General features: G+C 39.3%; 3 protein-coding genes across 6 annotated transcripts; 1 reads left to right on the top strand and 2 right to left on the bottom strand.

Moving 5' to 3' along the window:
- Positions 1–28: 28 nt before the first annotated feature.
- On the bottom strand, positions 29–7,925 carry LOC141907419 (ATP-dependent RNA helicase DHX58-like). Its single transcript, XM_074797057.1, has 17 exons — positions 7,734–7,925; positions 7,358–7,441; positions 6,105–6,203; positions 5,806–5,940; positions 5,516–5,728; positions 5,290–5,421; positions 4,768–4,866; positions 4,524–4,664; positions 3,870–4,018; positions 3,402–3,773; positions 3,147–3,300; positions 2,636–2,731; positions 2,378–2,544; positions 2,137–2,272; positions 1,820–2,041; positions 1,368–1,535; positions 29–1,242 (listed from the first exon to the last, which is right to left on the bottom strand). The coding sequence occupies exons 2-17, from the start codon at positions 7,413–7,415 to the stop codon at positions 599–601; spliced, it is 2,985 nt and encodes a 994-aa protein (XP_074653158.1). The 5' UTR covers positions 7,416–7,441; positions 7,734–7,925; the 3' UTR covers positions 29–598.
- LOC141907418 (ATP-dependent RNA helicase DHX58-like) lies at positions 7,817–20,988 on the top strand. Of its 4 annotated transcripts, none has more exons than XM_074797056.1 (21): positions 7,817–8,042; positions 8,813–8,938; positions 9,066–9,161; positions 9,362–9,496; positions 9,615–9,827; positions 9,921–10,046; positions 10,137–10,226; positions 10,359–10,412; positions 10,551–10,661; positions 11,464–11,568; positions 14,612–14,815; positions 15,128–15,217; positions 15,316–15,461; positions 16,084–16,452; positions 16,533–16,689; positions 17,556–17,651; positions 17,875–18,053; positions 18,164–18,302; positions 18,375–18,596; positions 18,669–18,836; positions 18,928–20,988. In XM_074797056.1, the coding sequence occupies exons 2-21, from the start codon at positions 8,872–8,874 to the stop codon at positions 19,569–19,571; spliced, it is 3,411 nt and encodes a 1,136-aa protein (XP_074653157.1). In that variant the 5' UTR covers positions 7,817–8,042; positions 8,813–8,871; the 3' UTR covers positions 19,572–20,988. The 4 variants fall into 4 exon arrangements, with proteins under 4 accessions (XP_074653157.1, XP_074653154.1, XP_074653155.1 ...); XM_074797053.1 differs by having other exon boundaries at positions 10,356–10,412; XM_074797054.1 differs by having other exon boundaries at positions 8,784–8,938; positions 10,356–10,412.
- Positions 20,989–21,023: 35 nt separating this feature from the next.
- On the bottom strand, positions 21,024–21,940 carry LOC141907724 (uncharacterized). The gene has a single exon (XM_074797462.1). The coding sequence runs from the start codon at positions 21,938–21,940 to the stop codon at positions 21,158–21,160; it is 783 nt and encodes a 260-aa protein (XP_074653563.1). The 3' UTR covers positions 21,024–21,157.
- Between the last annotated feature and the right edge of the window lie 729 nt (positions 21,941–22,669).

The raw sequence follows: 22,669 nt of genomic DNA, 5'->3' as shown, positions 1-22,669 counted from the left end.
ATAAATGTACTAAACGATGAATTCGGATACATGTTTTTATTGAAGCGTTTAAATTCAAAATAATTGTCCACGATTATTGTGATTATTGTGATTATTGCACACGAGGTATTTTTTCAAAATAAAGTTAGGACTCGAAACGCTGCAAATCAAAAGAGAAGCAAACCGGGTTACACGTACTGAAAAATATGTTTGCCTGATGAATGATAATAACATCCTCTAGGCGACATTAGTATGTCATCCTAAGCCGCCAAGCTAAGATACTTTTTTTCCAGTACCGAAGTATTCAAGTCAGACGGGTCTTTTCTATTTCGAACAAACCTGTACCACACCTAACGATAGCCTCTCCGATCACTGAACCGGACGCGGTGACATAATTCATAAAAACCTTGTTCCAATTGGAAAACATATTTGATACACACAGATCGCTATAATTTTCATGCGTTGCTATACTGGTACCTGGTACCTAAAATTGGATCGAATTGAAAGGCACTGAATTGCTAATGATGATTATGATAATTTGTTCATTCATTCGGTCAGCGCAAGTTATCGAGGAATTAGGGACTAACGGCACAACTGTTAAACATCCAGACGTCGACGCTCAGGGATTTAGTCGACGGAGTTCTTCGGGCGAAATAGTAGACTTATTTATCATGTTGTCTATATCTTCATCGCCGACGGGTTCCACAGCGAACGGGGAGTCTTTCCATTTCTTTATGCGGGGGGAGGTCTCGCCAGTTCGCAAATTCGTGAGGGCGAAATTTTCTATCTTGAAGAAGGGATACACCCGTTCGCAATAGATGTTCAAAGATCCCCACAATAGTCCGCAGGCGGCACACTCGATCTTTCCCCGCTCTTCGATGTTGCAATACGTCTTTGATTTTGCAGCTCTGCGTTTGTAACGCTTATTGATGTGATCGGATATTATCGTGAAACCAGAAGCAATCTTCCGAAAATCAACCGATTCACAGACATCCGTGAAGCAATTGATGCATGTAACTTTGAACGGATCTTCTTGCTTTTTCGGCTTTTTCTCGAGGCTAAGCTGCTTCTGCTTTAATTCCCTCGTCTGCAAGCGTTCTAAATCAGTTTTGAATTGCTCCTCATTTCGTTCGTACTTTCTCGTGATGAATTTAATCGCTACATGCATTATCTGTTCCCTCAGTTCATTGAGTTCCCCTTTGGCCGTGATCTTATCTTCCACGGCAATGACTATGTACTTGCTTCCTTCTTTCCTTGCGCGGCCTTAAATATATAGATCATAGGTCATCATTATGATGTTTGAGATAATCGTAAATATTATGATAATATTTACGATTATCTCATGTCTCGGAATATGGAAAAGATATATATAGTTCCTATAGTTCTACCTCTAGTTTGAACCATGGCGATCTCGTTTGTAACGTGATTGTAGCAAATCACCAAACTGCACTGTTTGACGTCTAAACCCTCTTCAGCGACAGTCGTGGCTATAAGAACTTTGTGATCACCGTTGCTGAAATTATTCAATACCTCTTCCTGTTTTGTCTTGGTCATTTCTGAAAAGGTATATAAGCGAGTAAGTTTCCAGCGGCTTGTGCATAGTTTGGCACTATCCTGGTCGTTGTGTTGTGGGGGCCACGTTGCGTTCTCCCCTCGTGTTGTCGTTGTGGGTTCCGATTAATCCGATACTTTCACCTATCTTCTATTCAGTGTCTTATGTGCGACGTAAGCATCTACGTAGGTTGTTTACTAACTTCAGCCACTGCCCTGAACTCTGGCTTCCCTCCCTGTTATGCAAACTACTTGTTAACTAATTTATCACTCCAATAGTTGTACCTACCCTGTCCAACCATAAACGCGGCGTTCAGCTGTTTTAGTTGTCCGTCTTCATTCATCCATTCCTCCAGAATTCTGGCTAACTCTCTCGTCTTGACGAATACGATTGCGCGACATTCCGACTGATATTGGGAATAGCTCTTCGTCAACAAATCTTTAAGAAGTTTCATCAATGGGTTCGTGTAACATTCCTCATCGACTTTAGAGTGTAATTCTTCGTGTAATCCTAAATAGCACATAATAACGCGCACGTAAGATCCCATTATTCGTTGTTCGATCAACCATTTTTCATCTACGTACGAATTTAATATTAAAACTTACCTTTATAGGACTGCTCCAGAAACCGATGGGTTTCCATCGGCATGTCCAACAGCTTTAAAGGTAAATGTTTCTCGAGGTCGTTTAGCGCGTCTCTTGAACGGCATTTATCATTCAGTAACAACGAATCATGATAATGCTACAAGGAACAAACACCGCTACTGAAATCTACTTAAAACATGTACTCGAAAATGCAATTCAAATAATAGAAAGTAGTGCAGCCACGCAAATACTAAATTCATACCATCAAATACTGGACGCAATCGTTCAAAAGTGGATTTTGGAGCTTGGGAATGATTTTCTTCATTTGACTGATCCATCCCGTGTATTGGCAGTCGTTCTTTGCGGCAGGACAACTCCGAAGCAAATTGATGTATTCGGGAATCTTTGATGCCGTTTCGTTATTGACACCTGAGCAAATAATCGACACGAATGCTGTTAGGAGCACACGGAATAACTAACGGTCGAATTGTTTAAAAAGATTTATTAAAATGTGCATTACCGGCGAAGGTGTTAATTTTCGACTCGATCCGGATCATGACATCAGTTATGCGTTGTTGAAAAATATCATGCTTACGGGGAGTGACTGTTCTTAGTTCTGAAGATTTCACCGCATTTTCAAAGATAAATTGATAATACGTGTATACAAAATTAAGCGCAAGTACCGATATACCCGAAGCGCCTGTGACCAGTGACATTCATACGGGTATCATTACCCCTCCCTTGTTTGATATATCCTTGTCTCTCCACGAGGAGATGCTACATCATTGGCTACAGTACTCGGCACTCAGGAGGCATTGATCAGGCCAGGTACATGTTTAATATGTTCTTGGGTGGTGAGGCAATACACGATATTGGATAATACACGACGACACTATATTTGTGTTCGGATCTTCAACCCGAAATCCAGTTACACTTCGCCATGTGATAGCACTACAGTTTAAACTCATTAACTATTTGCTATCCAACCTAACACCTTTTCGACCAGCGTTATATGTAGAATTATGACGTACCTGTTTTTATTTCATCGTTTTGCAAGTTCTCCGCATTCGAATTTGGACAGACCATGATCGAATCGAGGTTCGCACACATCCTCATAATGTGCTCGACTGCTTTCTCCATTGTATTCGATTTGTTGGTACCGGGAGAAGCAGTGAGTCCGATTATCTAGTCAAATAAACAAAGTTTATTACCAAAATGATTTTCAAGGCCTTCACTTTTGAAAAAAAAAGGCTAAAACATCTGCCATTCGATTATGTAAATTTTACCTGAGGTAAATAATTCGCTTGCTTGATCAATTTCTCGTGCATATACAACGACATAATTTCATTGTAAGCATGGCCCTTGTCTGTGTGGTGACACTCGTCGAATACGAGCATAGAAAACATATCGATCGACACCTTTGTTTCCATTCTATTTTCGTCCTTCATTGCATTGAGTAGAATTTGGGGAGTCATCACGAGAATTCTGTATTTTGGCAGAAGTAAATGAAACGGCCCGTGATCTCCCGCCTCACCACACATTCCAATGCTTTTGAATTCACTTAGGTATTCACGAAAACGTTTGTGCTGTTGCGAAATCAAGGGAACTCTAGGCACAAAGAATATCAGCTTGTTTTGTTCATTTCGTTTCAGATGTTTCTTAAAATAAAAACGAGGTATTCGAATGAAATATTACAGAGACCTTAACACGTACAGCCGTGTAAATGCGTCTTATTACGAAAAACAACTTTTTACCTTACACATATCCAAAGCAACATACGTTTTACCGAAGTTAGTTGGAGCAACGATGATAACATTTTTGCCACTGTTACCGTACTCAGCGAGGCGTGTTTGTTGAGCACGCAATTCTAGTTGTTTAATCTGCACTGGATCTTCTTCTTCGTCTGTAAAATGTATTTCATTCATATTATGTTTTTCATTTTAACAATATCGACGACTCCTACCTAGCTCTATGTTTTATTCGATATGTTGATATTAACTAACCATAGCAATTTTATCAGGTCAATGAGTATAAGATAGTGGAATATAAACCGATAAGCAACGAGTAAAATACAATATTTAAGGATGGATCTATATAAGGAAAATTGGAAGGCCGGGTTCAGAAGAACAGGAGAGGCATGTTTCGAATAAAGCAGCCATGTCATATGCTACTACTACAGTGGTAGATAGATACTCAAGAAAAAACCCCGAAAATATGCCATCTCCGAAAGGATGAGCATCAAATTTGAAGCTTCTAACGATCTTTAAATTGATGAAAATAGCAACCTGAATGGTCCGAACCCCCGAGACCGTCCCCTAATCCCTGCCAGAAAATATAAATTCATGAGCCTTTGGAAAAATATTTGGCAAGTTAAGATCACTGATAAACGATTGGATATTTATGCTGACCAGGCGTCGCTACGTTGTTAGCATTTTGTGGCGTATCGATATGAGTTGCCTCCGCCTCATACGGAGAATCATAGAGGGACTTGCGTTGCGTTTCTTCTGAATTCTCACCAGCCACGTCCACAGATAATGTTTCACCGCAACCTGATATATAGATATTTGATAACATTGTTATTCTTGAATTAGTATTGATTCAAAAACGAATTATATATAAATCATAACTTTAAATTCAAACGAGAAAACTCACTGGTGTCTATATGTTGATCTGATTCAGGTTCGGCGTTCCGAGATTTTTCTGTTTGCAACATTTCCCACTTGTCCAACTTGGCCGAGTGATCGGTATCGTCTGTAAAAAAATGCATATGTAATTCTATTATTGTAGAGAACTGATCAAATGTTTTCCGAGATCACGTGGAGCCTCGTGATACTTATCGATTGTCAGTAACGCTTTGCCTCCGCTCCTTCCGACATCGAAGACAAGCATTCCCTTGCGATTTCAAAAAGGATTTCCCTCCAGGGACCGACCGTATTTATGTAAATACGTACAATACTTAAGTTGTGGATATCATATGTTCATACTATATCTGGCGATTTTTGGCCAAACTTTTCGTTAAAAATGTTTCAGTACCAAAAAATCTATACTCACTAGAGTTTCATCAATCAACTACATGTCTTATTTGTTTTGCTTCAAACGAAGCTCGTCGTTTCCCATTTCTCGCGGAGTGGGAATATCATGAATACCGTCAACTACAGCTAAATTATAAGCTACCTTTTCCGATGAACTTTGTCAATTCGTCATACATCAAGTCGCAGCCATTCTTTTTGAGTATGTCAAGAAATTTCATTGGCGAATTCGGTTTTGTTCTAGATATAAACAAATCTGTCACGAGTACGTTCACCGCTGAAATTCAATTATATCGAATGTACATGTGTGGCAAATGACAATCGTAATGGGCCGAGGATGGTGCCCGCTATTAAGGACCAGACTGTCATACCTGCAGTGTTTCCCTGTTTCTCGCACACCTTTCTAACTCTCTCGTATTGGCTTTCAGTTAGACACAGCTGCTTCAGATCTAACATCAAACCAGCATTAACGTCTAGCTGCACGGTTTCGCAGATTTGCTTCATGTTCAAGCTGACCAATATTCGGAAACAATCATAATTGAAAACGTCATCATTCTTGAGCAATTGACAAAGTACTTCGTTTTCTGAAACAAGAAATGTAAATCCGCCTACATTCAGAGCTTATCAAGATGTTCGGATCATTCAATAGCCGAAATTATACCTGCTTGTTCCAACGCGCCGATAAGGGCAACAAACGACCCTTCCTTCCAGCATTCTAGCACTCCATCCACAAATAGCTTCGCAGCAGCCTCGTGATTGCCTGCCTCTTCAGATTTAAATATCTTCAATATCCATTCTACAATCAATTTATAATCTAAACAACAGAATGCTGAAAAAAATTCTTTGGGCAGACAGCTATTTTGCCAAAAGGATACCAAAAGTTTTGGTATTTATCACCCCACAAATAGTTTTAAACACACATTTTTTCAACGGACGACAATCCGACGTAGGCGTACGTACCTTCGGTTATATGATGCGGCATGAAGTGGGTAACGAAGCTAGGGATAGGTATATCTTGAAATCGATCTCTGTACACATGGTCTATCAGATATTTTTGCCCTGAATGATTTAGCGATAAGAAAATCTATATATCATAGTACGTTCAAACATATTTCAGATTTTGTATAGAAATTAGCGATAACATTCGTGACAATTTAGCAGTAACCTTTGAAGTACATTTAGTGGTCCAGGGAAAATGCATAATTTCAATATTCAAAATTGCAGTAATCAAAACCGTGAAACTCACCACAATCATCGAACGGTTCGGAACACGTCATTAGTTACATTTGCGCAATTGATTGTGGTTAGTCAATTAAATATTCTATATCCATTTTCCGATGGCGAGAACAAAAACTGGGGATTCGCAATTTCATGTAAGGAGACTATGACAGTGTAAGCCTAGCAATAATCATGTACGGTTGCCAGTGTTTGGTTGTCGTCCGCCGAGCTCACGTCAACATAAACCATGGCCGCAAACCCTTCATTGGTCTTTTACATTGTCTAGGATTTCTTGGGCAGACAGGTGGCTGCTTTGCGGCTAAACGACCACCAGTCATGTATTAAACCAATCAGATGCGTTGTTTTTTACTGGTTGATTCGCTCTATCGGTACAACGCATCTGATAGACTTGGCCACTTAGCGGCAACCTGTCCACCCAATAAATTTAAGGTGATGTAATAGACCAATGAAGGGTTTGCGGCCAGAGTTTGTGTTGGGGTTGCCAACCAAACCCTAGCAAGCGTGATATGAACAATAATTAAATATCGAGACTTTTAAGTTAGAACCTGTTGATTTATATTTTCTTCAAAAAAACCTCGCAACAGAAAATAAGGTGCAATGCGAAAAGACCAAGCGCCCAGGTGCTTGGTTTTTATCCGAAATACTATGAGAAATACCAAATATCAGCAAATAAAGACCATGGGTCCAGTAGGATAACTGAGTACAAAAAATCAATTTGTTCTTTGCGATATAGGTACGTGATGTAATCTTTACAAAGAGACGAGTCGTAATTTATGGGTTACATATCTATCTCCACACACGAGCGAGTTAGCTACACGCCACTGTAGTAGGCCTATATATGAAGGTTCTACGATGACATGGTAATGGGTTTTTCCCATGACTCACTATCAGGGGCAGAAAAATCAATGTATGCCAGCACCTCCCAATGCAACAACGGAGTCGATTATTTGGGGAGAATATTCGAATATACGTACAACAGCTTTCTTCGCCATCTTTTCCCAGCTGGGTTCTCGTTTCACCGGCGCAAGTCATACTGTAGGTAATACCACCAATACAAACTTAAAAAAATGAATTTAACATTTCCACATAATTCAATCGCTTTGACAATAGAAAATGACAAGAGACACCAGACCGATGTTGGTAGAAATTCGCTTTTTCTCACCTTAACAAAAGGCCTTTGTATTAGGACTAAATTGGGTCTTTTAGTTATTGCTTTTACCCAGCTTATATTCTGATTAAGCCAACCAAATCTAGCCTACGTTATATGCGTTATCATTTAAATTTAGAAATCAAGGTTCGTTTGACAAGGTGCCCTATCATTACCTGGAATTGTTAAAAAATAAGGCCTACCTCTTAGAGTCAGCGTGATATGTAGGTTTCTACTTGCAGATGTGGAATACTCGCCAAACCGATGGATGTTAACACAATAAATGAGATCATCAAAATGTCCTGTTAGGTAGCGCTATCATTTCCTACTGATATAGGCCTGTATCTACACAATTTTTCAATGCGTACAATCGATTGCTGGGAACTCGTGTCGTTAAAATACGACTGGGGAAAACCGATTACCAAGTACTGTAAACCGCGCATAACCTTATACTGTGTATTGCGACGCCTCTCAGCATAACGCGAGACGCAGTACCGTACACACGAGACAAGGTAAGCAGTTACATGGCTGGGTCATCAGGCATTCCTAATCATATTAACGAGGCCTATCAATGGCATATAGGCCTATAAGAACTAGAACCATTTAGTGTAAAATTGCAATCAAATAATTCCACTTGTAAGCCTATAATATAAGTGAATATTAATTGATTGTTCATGTACTGAGGACTTGTAGTCAGGGGCGGATCCATAAATTTAGCTGGGTTCACATGGTGGTGGCGGAGGCCGACAAATTAGAACTTGGAATTCTAAGGAGGCGCATTAAGGCGTTGGGGTTATGATTAGCTGAAAGTCGTAGTCCTGAGCCCCAATCGGTGCCGCAATATCCTCACGCAGCTCGGTGATCTTAAATAAGCGCAACCAATAGGCTACGACGTTAAACCAAAACAGCAGTGAGTTTATCAATTTTAGAGGAACTTCAAATATATACGGTACATGAATAGAATTTCAAATTCGTAGCTCGTGACATGTTCTATGATTGTGGGGAGTTTTACCAGGGGGTGTTGAAGAATGACATGGTAGTATTTCCGTGATACTGGTGCCTAGGCATTTTTGAAACCCACAATCACCAGAGGGTGTTGAATATTGAAATTGCCAGATTGTCAAGCATTTCACCAGGTGCGCATTCGTGTTCCTGGTTTTCATTGGAAACTATTCGTAAGTCGGCTTATAAACAATCATCTTAGCAGTTTTGGGCCACAAAGTTCTTGGACCGCGCCTTGTTTCACTTTCTAGGAGTCGCATCTTTGCTATATTCATTGTAGTGAATATCTTTTAAAAAAGTATACTCTCCTTGAGTGGCGGATCAGGACTGGACACGAAGATGAATAGCGCTGCGGGTCTCGAAAATAACAGCGTTCCGAACATAGACAACACTCGACTCGAAAGGGGTTCGTATAAACCATGTAAAACGTATAATACATTAGGCATCAACGGACAATGACCTCGTCTAACTGAACCATCTGATATGATATCAATCATTGATAATATAAATACGCTTATAGAATCTAATTTTAGAGCAGAAATTGATGATAGAATTGTTCAGAGATCGGTTTCGGGATATCCATTTACCTAGTCACCTTACTTGCTACATGCCGCATCATTTAAGCAAAGGTAGGCTATGTACTTGAAAGCTTGAAAAAGAACGCATACATTGTTCCCCGCTTTGGGTATGGTATGCTTGATAGGGAGGAGAAATGTTAGACTGCTGATTTGGGAGTATGGAACCGCATATGTTGAAAATGAGTTCTGTCCTGCAAAATTAGGTCCATCAGTATCATTTTGGTATTTCAATGCATTTATTCCTCTAACAGAATGGGTACGTAAGATCCAGTCACATGAACGAGCGGGCCGAAATGAAGATGCCGCTGAATCATTTGTGGATGGACTGTTGGATTGTTGGGATAAGGGCTCTTTTGCCGCCCTAATCGATGCGTTAAAGGAAACAGGTTGACACGGCATGGCAAAAATTCGAATTTCTGACCATTTATTACTCGTACACTTTTACGTATGAGATCATAGATGATGAACTTCTAGTGGTTTTATTTACAAGTGGTCATATTTCAGAGTATGAAACCATTCGGAAATTGTTATTGAATGAAGATGTGTATTGTTACGACTGTTTCCAAGGTTTGCTTCGTTTGAATTTCGATGAAGCTTGCGATACAATTCAATTGGATGCAAATTGTGGCCTTTTGTTGGACTTAAAGAACGAGTGTCTAAACAGAACCCAATACGAGAAAGTTAAAAGAACTTTGGAGAACGATGGAAACACTTCAGGTATCCGTGAGTTATTTTGATGAACGTATCGTCACGAACTTTGAAATTGATATTTAGATATAACTATTCAATGGAATCATATATGAATTTCAGCCATGGATGTTCTGTTGGCGTTTGTAGCGCGAACGAAGTCAGATTGGCCGGTTTCGTTTCTGAGAATCCTCGAAAAGCATGGCTGCAATTCGCTGTACGACAAATTAGCGGGATTCATGCGAAAAGGTATTTAAAAACGTCTTTTCATGTCTACTAGATATATATTCGGCGGGTGCGAGTTTACCTTCATTCGATTGTAATCATTGGTTTTTGAAGATGGTAATACTGATCTAGACATTGCGAATTCCGACACATTGCAACAGTGGCATAAAGAACAAGCAGAAGCAGCTTCCGTATTACAACGTGGTATTTATAATACTTCAGGACTAGTTTTATTTTTAGATAATTTTCACCAAAACTCAATGAAAACCGGTTTCAATCATTTAATTCGCTGTTTGGCGATATACAATATTACATGTACATCACTTTTTTAAGCAGGCACGAGTTTAGACGATAGCGAGTTGGGGAGCATTCGTGAAGACTTTGTTTGTTGTAAGTACCCACGTTTTTTGACAGTATAACTGTTTTGTTTGTTTCCAATTATCGTCGTAGATGACAAGCGACAAGCCATTGAAAATATACCATTACATTATTCAGATAATGCAAATGATATATACTACTTTTACCTAGTTTCCGAATCTGGCGAGAGAGATGCGACGTCGGTTCCCAGTGCTTCCAATGTCGTTACTGGTGCTCAAAATAAAAATGACCGAAACACGAATAACATGAACAACGACCAAGGTAAACGGTTTAAATATCTCAAAAGAAAATCTAAGTCACTGTGTCACTAGTCCGTGTGTTACGTTACACTGCATTCTTCATTCCGTATTAAAAGCAACAATGACCACTGACAGTCAAATGCTGGAGTACTGAAGCAAATGAATCTCTTGTCCAGGCACCTATCTCGCATTGACTATCGCAACAGCTTATTGATAGGATTATCTGCAGACTTAACGAGTTCAAATTCTCCAAAATTCAGCTTTGATATCGAGGACTCAGAAATTTGATCACATCGGGACTTTCACTGGCTACCCGTTTCTGCTAGAATCCAGTATAAGGTTGCACTGTTAACCTTTGCACTGAATCATCTGGCTCCTTTATACTTACCCCATCCTCTCCTCCCCCGGCAGGGATTCGAACCCGGTGGCATCGAAATTTGCCACGGTACGAAACCCTGCATGCACAGCTTGTCCCATTTCAGCCCGGGTTTTCCCATTTATAGTTCTTTCCGTGCTTATACAACAAGCAATCTGATTGGTGCATAAGTTTTCATGCAGCCAACCTGCGCATGAGCCTGTGTACTCGGTCTAGTGTGACAGGGGTTCATGCCGTGGCGATACCATCGGGTTCGAATCCCTAAGAAGCAATTCCCAAGAAGCAATTTCAGTGTCTATTGAATTTTGGCTTGCACATTATCTCCATTTCAACATGTCCCGGCCTGTTTTCAAAATATAATTGTATTTAGGCCTACTTAGAAAAACGTATTTTAACAAAGCTATTCACAATTGTTTCTACTGCGCTCTAATTGGATCTTTCTCTGTAGAACTCGCCGCTAATCATTCGGTGAGTAGTAATGAAGAAACGCAAAGAAAGTGCCGAGCACCCGATGGAGCTTACAATCGTTTAAATGTCCAACAAACTATGGCAGGTAAGTATTGTAGTGCGTACAGTTGGTTTCGCGCTCTTGATAATGCAAATTATGTATAAATCACGAATGCTTCACGTATTAATTCAAAAGGCGTGTAGTCATCGAAAAGAGCAGGGATATTTCGGATCATTTTCCTATTTTTACTGTCTAAAATCACGTTGAGCCCAAAATTGACCAAGAGGTGACTTCGAACAGAAACTATTGTGAACGTAACATTTCAAAATTCAATAGAGCTCTTCTGGCCACTGATTGGTCGGATATCTATAGTAACGCAGACCCGCAACTCTCATACAGCGCATTTAACACTAAATTCATGGAATTATATAATGAATGTTTTCCTTTTTCAACTCCCCGTAAAATAAACGAAAATAAATTACATAAACCGTGGTTATCATCTGGATTATTGAAATGTATTAAACACAAAAATCGCTTGTACAGAAAATCTTTGCGTAATAGATCACATTTGAAAAATTATTTGAATTACAAACGTACCTTGTCTCGTACACTCAAATATGCTGAGAAAAAGTATTATGAGACTAAATTACTTGCAGCCAAATCCGACATGAAAAAATCATGGAATATCTTAAACAGTCTAATTGGAAAATCTTCCAATGATCGGTGTAGATTACCTTGCTCTTTCAAAAGGAACGGTATCGTTGTAAACGGCTATGAAAATATCGCTAATGAATTTAATTCTTTCTTTGTAAATATTGGTAGCAACCTAGCCAATCAAATACCAGATACAGGTGTCCACTTCAGTAAATATCTGACAGATCCAGTAAATGAAAACTTTTTCTTTTTCCCGACCCACCCTGATGAAATCAGTCAGATTGTAAATGATTTCTCACCCAGCAAAGGCGCTGGTGCTGATGGTTTCTCTGTAAAAGTAGTTAAGAAAATAATTGATTCTGTAAAATACCCGCTAACTCATATATTTAACTGTAGCTTAAATTCCGGTATAGTGCCGGCTGAACTGAAGGTAGCGCGAATACGTCCACTCTATAAAGCTGGCAATAATGACTCTTTTGATAATTACAGACCGATATCCGTACTGCCTTGCTTTTCTAAAATTCTCGAAAAGATAGTGTATAATCGATTAACCGAATATTGTAACAAGTTTCATATCATTCAACCAAACCAGTTCGGCTTTCGAAAGAACCATTCAACTGCCATGGCCTTAACATTGATAACTGATGAAATTTCACAAAATTTAGAAGAAAACAAATCAACTATTGGGGTATTCTTAGATTTATCAAAAGCCTTTGACACCGTTGATCACGAAATCTTATTAAGAAAATTATGTTTTTATGGAATAAGAGGCATCTCTAACAACTGGTTTGAAAACTATTTGAAGAATAGAAAACAATTTGTTCAAATTCAAAATTATAAATCCTCGTTATGTACCGTTAAAACTGGAGTACCCCAAGGCTCAATTTTAGGTCCCTTGCTTGTTTTATTATATGTAAACGACTGTATTAAATTTTCTAATGTGTTAAAACTTATATTGTTTGCCGATGACACAAATGCCTTTTATAGTGACATTAATTTAGACAGATTAGTACGTACAGTAAACATTGAATTATCAAAATTGTATACCTGGTTTCAAACAAACAAGCTGTCATTGAATGTAAAGAAGACGTCATTTATGGTGTTCGGTAAACTATTGAAACATAACTTGAGAATATCAATTAACAATATAGAGATCAAACAAGTCAATGTCACAAATTTTCTTGGAGTTTTTATTGACAGAAATTTAACCTGGGACGATCAAATAAAATCAGTTAAAAAAAAGTTTCTCGAAGCATTGGTATAATAAATAGAGTAAGACATAAGCTGCCAGTGAGTTCTCTTCGTACCCTTTATTTGTCGCTTATTGATCCTTACCTCCAGTATTGTAACTTAGTTTGGGGACGAAATTTTGAAAATAAACTTCAGCCATTAATTGTATTGCAAAAAAGAGCTATCAGGCTAATTTCTAATTCCTATTATTTGGCGCACACTGACCCTATATTCAAAGCTCTTAATATCCTCTAGCTCAAAGATATTAATAAACTTCGGCTAGGTACTTTTATCTACAGATCTGTCCACTCCGAATTACCGAAATCATTCGAAAATTATTGGAACCAAAATTTTCAAATCCACAGTCACAATACTCGGCGACGTCAAGATTTACAAACACTTTCTTTCAATAGTCTAAGAAGAAAATTTTCAGTAAAAGTATCCGGCCCTTTACTTTGGAATAACATCAGTGAAAATCTAAAAAACATGGAAAATTCTAAACTGTTCCTAAGAAATTATAGAAAGCAACTTTGTGCTTGATTTTATCATACAGTTATTCGAACTAAAATTATTGTTTTTGGAATATTTCAGAAAATAACTGGCTTATTAAATGATTATATCTTAATCAAGCTGTTATCATAGTTTACTTTGATTGCATTTTGTGTGTTAAGGGTTGACTGTGAGCATATTATTTTCTTTATTGCATTTCTCTTTTTTTTCTTTTCTCTTTTGAGGGACCTGTTTTATACAAACTATTCCTTAGTTTCTACAGGCCCCTCCAGGTCTAATTTACTGTATTTTGTATCATGCTTTGTACACTATGCTGTAAATTATATTTGAAAAATAAAGTGTTCAAATCAAATTTGCGTTCTCGCTTGCCAGGGTTTGATTGCCACCCTCTGAAGCTCACACACTGGCCCTTCACTGGCCCCTCACAAACACTTCATTGGTCTAAATCATTGCCCAAAATTTTCAGCGGCCACCAGTCCATGTATTAAAACAATCAGATGCGTTCTTTTTTCACCGGTAGATTCTCTACGCTTCAGATTGGCTAGGGTATAGACTGGTAGCCGCTCAGTGGCAACCCGTCCGCCGAAGAAATATCGGGAAATGCAATAGACCAATGAAGGGTTTGCGGACAGGGTTTGTGTTGGTGTGAACTTCGGCAATCAAACCCTGGCGAGTGAAGATGGGAAATCTGTGAATGGTCGGTTGTTCTGTCCGATACCAAAATCAGTTTCTTTCATTGTTTGCACGTGTATAGCTAAATCCGGTAACAAAGACATCGAAAGGGTCCAAGGCGAACGTTTAGACGAAACATGCGAGCGCAGAAGTGATGATCCCCAGGTTAATAATGAAAATGAACGTGAACGCGGCGTTACCCAACCTCAGCCTAATGGTCTCGGCAGTGGTTCACTAACGTTGAATCTCTCTCAACTCCAACTGTCTGACGATGACGCGGGTGATGGTAAGATGTCGCATATTTTGTTCTGGAATTAGGTTAAAAAGATTGATACCTTTTTTCCCTTTTCTGCTTAAATGTTGACCCGAGCGGCCACCTTTCTACCCTGTACATTACTTTAAGTTCATCATTCAATTTTTCCATAACAGACCCGCGCAAGCTATATAGGTAAACTGAGGGGATTACAAATTTCGTTGCATTTTCACAAAAAGATCCGGCCGATTTGGAGAAACAAGCTATAATTGTTTAGCCTATTGTTTTTTTAATAGCTTCGATTGCATTTGTAGTTTAAGAAACCGTTGACGTCGTTCATTCCAGATGATTCTAGCACCGATTATGGCAGCGATGATGACGATGACGAGGCAATCCCGAGTTTCTCAAACGCCGTTGGCGGTCAATTTAACGAAGGTGAATCGTGTTACGCGACCTATTAATAGAATTCACGTTAGCACAACAAACATCTTTCTGATTGTAATTTTTTCATTCATTTCATCAACGTTTTACAGGGAACGAAAGTAAGCCCACGCAAAAGAAATTGCAGTTGCGTTCGCATCAGATGGCTCTAGCCGAAAAGGGGAACAGCGGGGAAAATACGATCATCGTAGCTCCAACTAACTACGGTAAAACGTTCGTGGCTTTGGACATTTGCAAGGTAAACGTTACAACGAATTTCGCTGTTTTTATATGAATCTAATTTTTTTCCTGAAAGTTTTTGATTTAGTCTATCAGGGGTGGCGCAGCGGGGGCTTTGGCCAGGCCAATAATTTTGCCGATGATGAATTTTTTGTGTCAACGTATTTGTGATCGACTCTAAAACAGCCGCAGCGTCTTAAACAAAGTAACCTGAATCATTATACCAGAAAAGTATTGTCTGAAATAGCCCATAAGCCTTAGAAATGCAACCATTTACGAATATTTCTCCAGTACATGAAGCCCTTAAACAAAATAGGCACCTATTTTTGCAGGGTTAACGCTAGCGCCGCCAACTTTCTTTTGCCGGCCCTGTTTATAGAATGTATGTAACAGGAAGATATATCTGTCCTTCCCGAGTTTCGAACTCGTTATACACCCTGTCAAATGAGTATATGAGAAGAATAGAAAGATGTATAAGAAGAGACGCGTTAAAATATGAATAAGTTCACACTGAGGACACAAACCACTTAATGCTGTACTTCCACGTTTAATTACGTAAACTGATAAGGAGCTGGTCAAGCATACAGGTGATATTGCGCATGGAAAGAATGTTAAAAACTACGCGTAATTGTTACTTTCAGAAACATTTGGAAAGAAATGAACAAAACAAACTTATATTCTTTGTGCCGAGCGTTTCGCTGATTTTGCAACAGCACAAACGTTTTGAGGAATACTTAGGTGAATTCAAAAGCCTCGGTATTAGCGGTGAGACCAGAGACCACGGGCCGTTTCATTTACTCGTGCAAAATTACCGTATTCTCGTCATGACCGCACAAGTTCTTCTGAACGCAATGATGGAAAGCGAAAACGAAACGAGGGTATCTATCGATATGTTTTCTATGTTCGTATTCGACGAGTGTCACCACACGGACAAGGGCCACCCTTACAATGAAATTATGTGTCTGTATATGACAGAAAAACTGGAGAAGAAATCCAAATATCTGCCGCAGGTATTTATTCATTGTCTCTCTCTCACTCTCTGCCTCCTGAAACTTGAATTCTGGCGCTTGATGTATGATTTATGATTTAGATAATTGGACTCACCGCTTCTCCCGGTGCCAACAAATCGAATACATTGGAGAAAGCAGTCGAGCACATCATGAGGATGTGTGCAAATCTCGATTCACTCATGGTGTGTCCACCGTTGGATCCGAACAATACCAGCGACCTCAACAAAATCAAATCAGGTTAATCTTTGCTCAGAAAGGGCGGGATCGATGGTTATTCTAATTTTCAAGGGGTGGGGTTGCATAGAGACGAGCCACAGGTGACAAAAGGTTCTCGGGCTTAGGCTCAAATCTGTTACTCCGAAATTCCCATGCTTTAGTACAGTATAAAGAGAATCCCACAATGATTTTTCCTAGGCATTACAGAGAATCCCACAATGATAACGATACAGTCCGAAAATGTTTCCTAGAGCTAGGAGTTTATTCGACGTTTCGACTATATTCTAGTAGTCATCTTCAGGAATGGAGAATCGTCACAACACGGATGTAGTCACTACAAAAAGTTGTCAAGGCAAATCACCATTGATAAAACACTAAGTGTTTTATCAATGGTGATTTGCCTTGACAACTTTTTGAATTTCAACCCCGTTCCTCTGTTACGAGGTCATCTTCAAGATCATGCAGCTGTGCCCATTTTTGCACTGCACAGCTAGACATACACTAACATCGTACCCAAGTGTCATCAAGATCGACTTACTATGGACGAGCACAGTACGAACATAAGGGTTACGTATCAACGGGAGCATTAGAACCAACTATCATAATTGATAATAATTGTCATTTATATAGCGCAGGTATCGAAACTAGAGTATGTTCAAATGCGCTCCAAACTTGGTATTATATTACCCCCAGCCTATATCTCTATCCATGTATCAGTCATCTCTCCCTGGGGAAAAGTAACATTCGAGCAATTACCAGGCGCTCAGGAGGAGTCAACTATTATATGGAAAAGGGGTCGTTGATATAGCTGATTTAAAAAAAAATGAAACTGCTTCGATATAATAATGACTTTTGGTGTTTAGACGAAAGGTATGACTATTTTATAGAGCTGAGAAGGATCGAGCCGCGAGCGGAAGATATTTTTCAACGATGCGTATTGGAAGTCATGACTGCGATTGAAGGAAAGATGAAAAAAATCAAAGGTAATCGTATAAACGGTCCATTTCCAACTGCTTGATCTCGAATGTGATATCCCAGTCAGCGTATCATTGTCGACACATACAATTTGATTCACTTTCTGTAATTTCATCCTTGCATAATTATGCAATGAATCTACTTACGGTCGAAAAGATCATATCATAGTTCTTTAGAATTGCGCAAAAATTGTCCGCAGATTCATTTAGCATTATCATTTCATTCGTGAAGGTATCGACGATGACATGGATCGAGAGATACCGGGATTTTGCAAGCGGCTTCACAGTTGCCCCGCAGGCAAAGAAGAATGCCAGTACACGCAATGGGTTAGCGAAATGGAGAAAATTTTTCCCACAATCTATGAGCAAAAGGTTCGGAAACAATTGAACGCGTGCATCAAGTACCTTAAGGTATTGGTAATGTATTACAGTTATTATTCACGTTATCAAATTCTGGCTGAATTAGAAGCAGACCTATTAAGATATAACGTACATAAAGGAACACTATTTTACGCTTCCAGTACTATCACCAATCATTGTTGTTGAATCTTGAATCCCGGTCGAGAGATGCACTGGGTTTTCTTGCCGCAACTATACCGACGATAAATGTTCAAGGTAGACCGTGTAAATTGGATAAGTTCTTGCAGCAATCCTATGGACGTAAGTCAGCCTAACATGAAAAATGAAAACCAACGTTTGATAAAGTTATCATGTCGATGGGTCTGTTTTTAGGTGTATATGAAGCATTGTCGACGAGAGTCGATGACGAACGCTATACAAATCCGTTGATGACAAAACTCAAAGATTTGCTGACGTGGAGCTATCACAAATATCAGTCGGAATGTCGCGTGATCGTATTCGTTAAGACGAGAGAGTTAGCCAGAATTCTGGAGGACTGGATGAATGAAGACGAACAGCTAAAGCAGTTGAATGCTAAGTTTCTGGTCGGACAGGGTGAGAACGGCGGGCGTAAGTTGTCGGTAGTTGCAAAGTGTTGGAAATTTACTCGTATTATTTACTTTTCAGAAATGACTAAATCCAAACAGGAAGATGTGTTGAAGTACTTCAGCGACGGTGATCACAAAGTTCTCGTTGCCACGACTGTCGCTGAAGAGGGTTTAGACGTCAAACAGTGTAGTTTGGTGATTCGCTATAATCACGTTACAAACGAGATCGCCATGGTTCAGACTAGAGGTAGGTCGTTATGTTCACGTAATAAACTTTTGTACTTTAACTTAGATAATCAAGAAAAATAACATTGAAAATATGAAAAAAATATTTTCAGGCCGTGCGAGGAAAGAAGGCAGCCGATATGTCGTGATCGCTTTGGCAGAAAAGGTGACTCGTAAAGAAGAAGTCAATGAAATGAGGGAACAGATAATGCGTAAAGCAATTCAAGAAATAACGAGGAAATATCGAGAGGATAATGCACGTTTTAAATTGGATTTGAGAAATCTACAGATAGAGGAGTTACGGCTGAGAAAATTAAGCATTGAAAAGAAGTCAAAAAAGGACACGGGCCTCTATCGCGTTTACTGTAGCTATTGTGACATGTACGTTTGCGACTCGAGTGATTTTCGCAAGGTCTGCTCCGGTTTCACCATATTGACGGATGAAATCGATGCCCGTTACCGTCATAGAAAGGGAGAAGCGCAGCGCTACGATGAGATTGACGAACGAGGAAAAATTGCATGCGTCAAATGTAATTCACACTGGGGCACTTTGAACATCTATCGCGAACGAGTCTACCCATTCTTCAAGATAAGCGTTTTCGTCCTGGAGAATTCGGAATCGGGAAAACGTTGCCGCCTGATCAAAAAATGGAAGGACTCGCCTTTCGACGTGAATCCTATCAGCGACGAAGATAAAGAGAAAATGATAAAGAGGTCAAATATTTCGGCGGAAGATCTCCGAAGAGTAAATCCCTAAAATAACAATGAATAAACTTACTAACGTTTACTCGGAGTCAGGACAGAGTTAGGGGGTTCCCGGCCCCCAATCTTTGCTAGCTGACTACAGTAGACCTTGCGTAAGTCAGATCGGCGAAAGTCGGATAATCGCTTATATCCTAATCAATGTTTAAAGATCGTCCCGATTTTTCCTTCTCGTTTCCAAAGACATTTATATTCCAAAGGCGGATAATGTTAGTCGAAGTACTTCTAATACCTGAATAAAATATCACTAAATCTCCCGTCATAAGTCAGATGACTTTTTTCTTCCCATTGCTGATTGATTGCTTCCTTGTTCGGACCCCTATAGACATGCGCAAAAGTAAAGAAATTCCTCTAGAAATTAAGAAACTTTGTTCGACAGAGATACCATATTATCCTGTTGTTTCTGGCTCGAAATCGACGATACATGTCAACCAGTCGTTATTTCAGTTGCGGTTAGCGTATTAGAATAGAAAAATAAACCCAAAATGTTTCATCGTTTTTAAATCATTTCTTGTAGATATTGATATAATTTTTCCGTTAACAGAAATTAATTCTCAAGTCGTAGTTTTCGGAAATAGGCTAAAAATGTGACTTGTCCTAAGTCACAGGATTTTTCTTGGTCCAAAAAAATCCGACTTACGCTAGGTGTTACTAGAAACTGCTACTATTCCGAAATAGTTGTTTATGTATATGATAATGATAACAATAATATCATAAAGATAATTGGTGTTTTTAAAACTATTATATACTGGTTTATCGGTTCCTTTGATTAATCGTTTGATCCGAAATAGGCACGACTTGAATATTCCATATTTCTAGGACAGTAAAAATAAATTTTGGATTAGATTTTGGTGTTTGTTTCATCGGGGTTTTCGTACATGTAGTCGCTTCGCGCGAGATCAGTTGGGTGTTTCTTTTGTTACAATGAATCCGATCCATTGTATATTTCGCAGCGCAATTTGAATTCGATCCGTGTACGTATTCTGTGTTTTGTATGAAATGCGATGAATGCTATATGTACATGTAGATACCCTTCAGTTGCTCTAGAATTGTTCCGTTTTGAAACGAAATATTAAAACCATACACTATAGCTTTAATGATGAAAAGCGCTGTGCGCACTAGGACCCGAATCAAAATGATTGGACGTAAAAAGATGTACATGTACATAGGTCTTCCCCCTCTGTTTGAAAGGTTTTCCTAGCTGTCAATAGTTTTGTTTAACACAGGACAAAAAAGTCTACAATGATCTCTTGATTGTGCTGAAATTCTTATTAACCACTTGACGAAGAAATTTGTACATGTACATAGATCTTCCTTCTCTGTTTGAACGGTTTTCTGTACTTTGTTTAACAAAGGACTGGAAAATCAAAATATAACCGGCAATGGTCTATGAATTATGCTAAAAATTGTTCTTTATAAACATTGGACGCAGAGAGCTGTACATAGATCTCCCTTCTCTGCTTGGAAGGTTTTCCTAGCTTCCTATAGTTTTATTTAACAAATGACTGGACAATCGATATATACGCGGCAATGGTCTATAGATTATGCTGAAATTGTTCTTCATAGACATCTGGTCGTGGATTAATTACATATCTTATTTCTCTTCGGTATAAGCGCCACAATGCCGAGTTGCGATTCAGTTTCCAACTCGGCGCAATCGGTAGTTCCCATGTTGGCGTTGAATCCTAAGTTATAGAATTTCATCCGATTGACGTCGGCGTCGGCCTGCGCGAATCCGTTGTAATGACCCTCGGGGCTGGACTGGTGTAACGCGTGTACGGTTTTAGACGCGTCGATGACGACGACGCTTTTTGCGTTCGCGTCGTATACTATCCAGTTATCGATTCCCGGCCTTCCCAGCACGAGATAGGGCAAACTTTTCCACGGATAGCCGGTACGAGTCGTGATAAAGTAATCCTGAGTGTTTGTAGCGAACTCCGTCGAGTCGGAGATGAACAGTCGCTCGACCTCACCGATTGTACTGATCTTCTGAACGGTGACGACCAGGTTGCGGCGTTGTCCAATAATCAGGTTGTTGTACATTAATTCACTGTTTTCGACAATTTTGTTGCCTACGCATATCAGCGTATCCACCAGAGTGCCGTCAAACAGCATGTCGGCGTTGGCAAACCCGTAAAACAATGAATCGAATTCCTCCGTGACCTTGACGAACATGTCTTTCAGATACGGTTGGCGGTTTGAAGCTTTGCGGGGAATCGGAAGTACCTTCCACCCGTTCTCAATGGCGGTTTCCGTTAGAATGTCATTGTCCGTAAATAGTACTGGTACAATCTTCGGGTCGATTTTTGGCCATAAATGCAACGCGTTCTGATACTTCAGAGCGTAGAATCTCTCGTTACCCATCGACGTAAACAAGGTTAGTAACGGCTGTCCTCGTTGGGTGTTGTTTATGGATTGAATGTTTTGAAACCGACATACTATCGTAATGATTATTACTACGTTGATTACTACCAGCAATATCAGATATTTCATATTACGCGACATTTTTTTCCGTTTGGTCCATTTGGCCATGTAGGCCTACATGTTTAGGGTATCTGTAAATATATTATTATATCCATTAGACGGAGTACGAATATGTACTTAAATTGCTGGTTTGATGAAGACGATGGGATAGATCAAGCTATACAATTAGACTAAAAATGATACCTTGTTTTCCCTAATCGACCGGATCATTTTGTAAACTGCAAGAAAGTTTGTAATCAGTTCATTTAACTGCCGGGTCTTTTATCGTATGTTATGGTATGACATGTACATGGTAGATAGGCGGCCGGCCGGGTCAACTTTTAAGCTCATCGGAAAGGAGAAACAAGGTATCAATCCATTTTTCAGCCTTATATCATGCACCCCAGTTAGGATCGAATTTATTTCAAACTTTCTAATGTCAAAAATAGAACCTAGAACTACGGAACCAGGATCCTGGAACTGGTTGTCGGTGAATGAAGGCGAAACAAGCTACCAATGATCTAATGACTAATGTCGTGTATATAGCAATGAACGCGGTAGAGGATGAGGTTTGAGCATGATACGTACGTAATATGATACATACGCAAGTAATACGTACATTCCTATGAA

Source organism: Tubulanus polymorphus, chromosome 6 (assembly GCF_964204645.1).
Source record: "Tubulanus polymorphus chromosome 6, tnTubPoly1.2, whole genome shotgun sequence".
Taxonomy (NCBI): domain Eukaryota; kingdom Metazoa; phylum Nemertea; class Palaeonemertea; order Tubulaniformes; family Tubulanidae; genus Tubulanus; species Tubulanus polymorphus.
The sequence above is the reverse complement of the archived record's forward strand: the minus strand, read 5'-3'. Positions and strand labels throughout refer to the sequence as shown.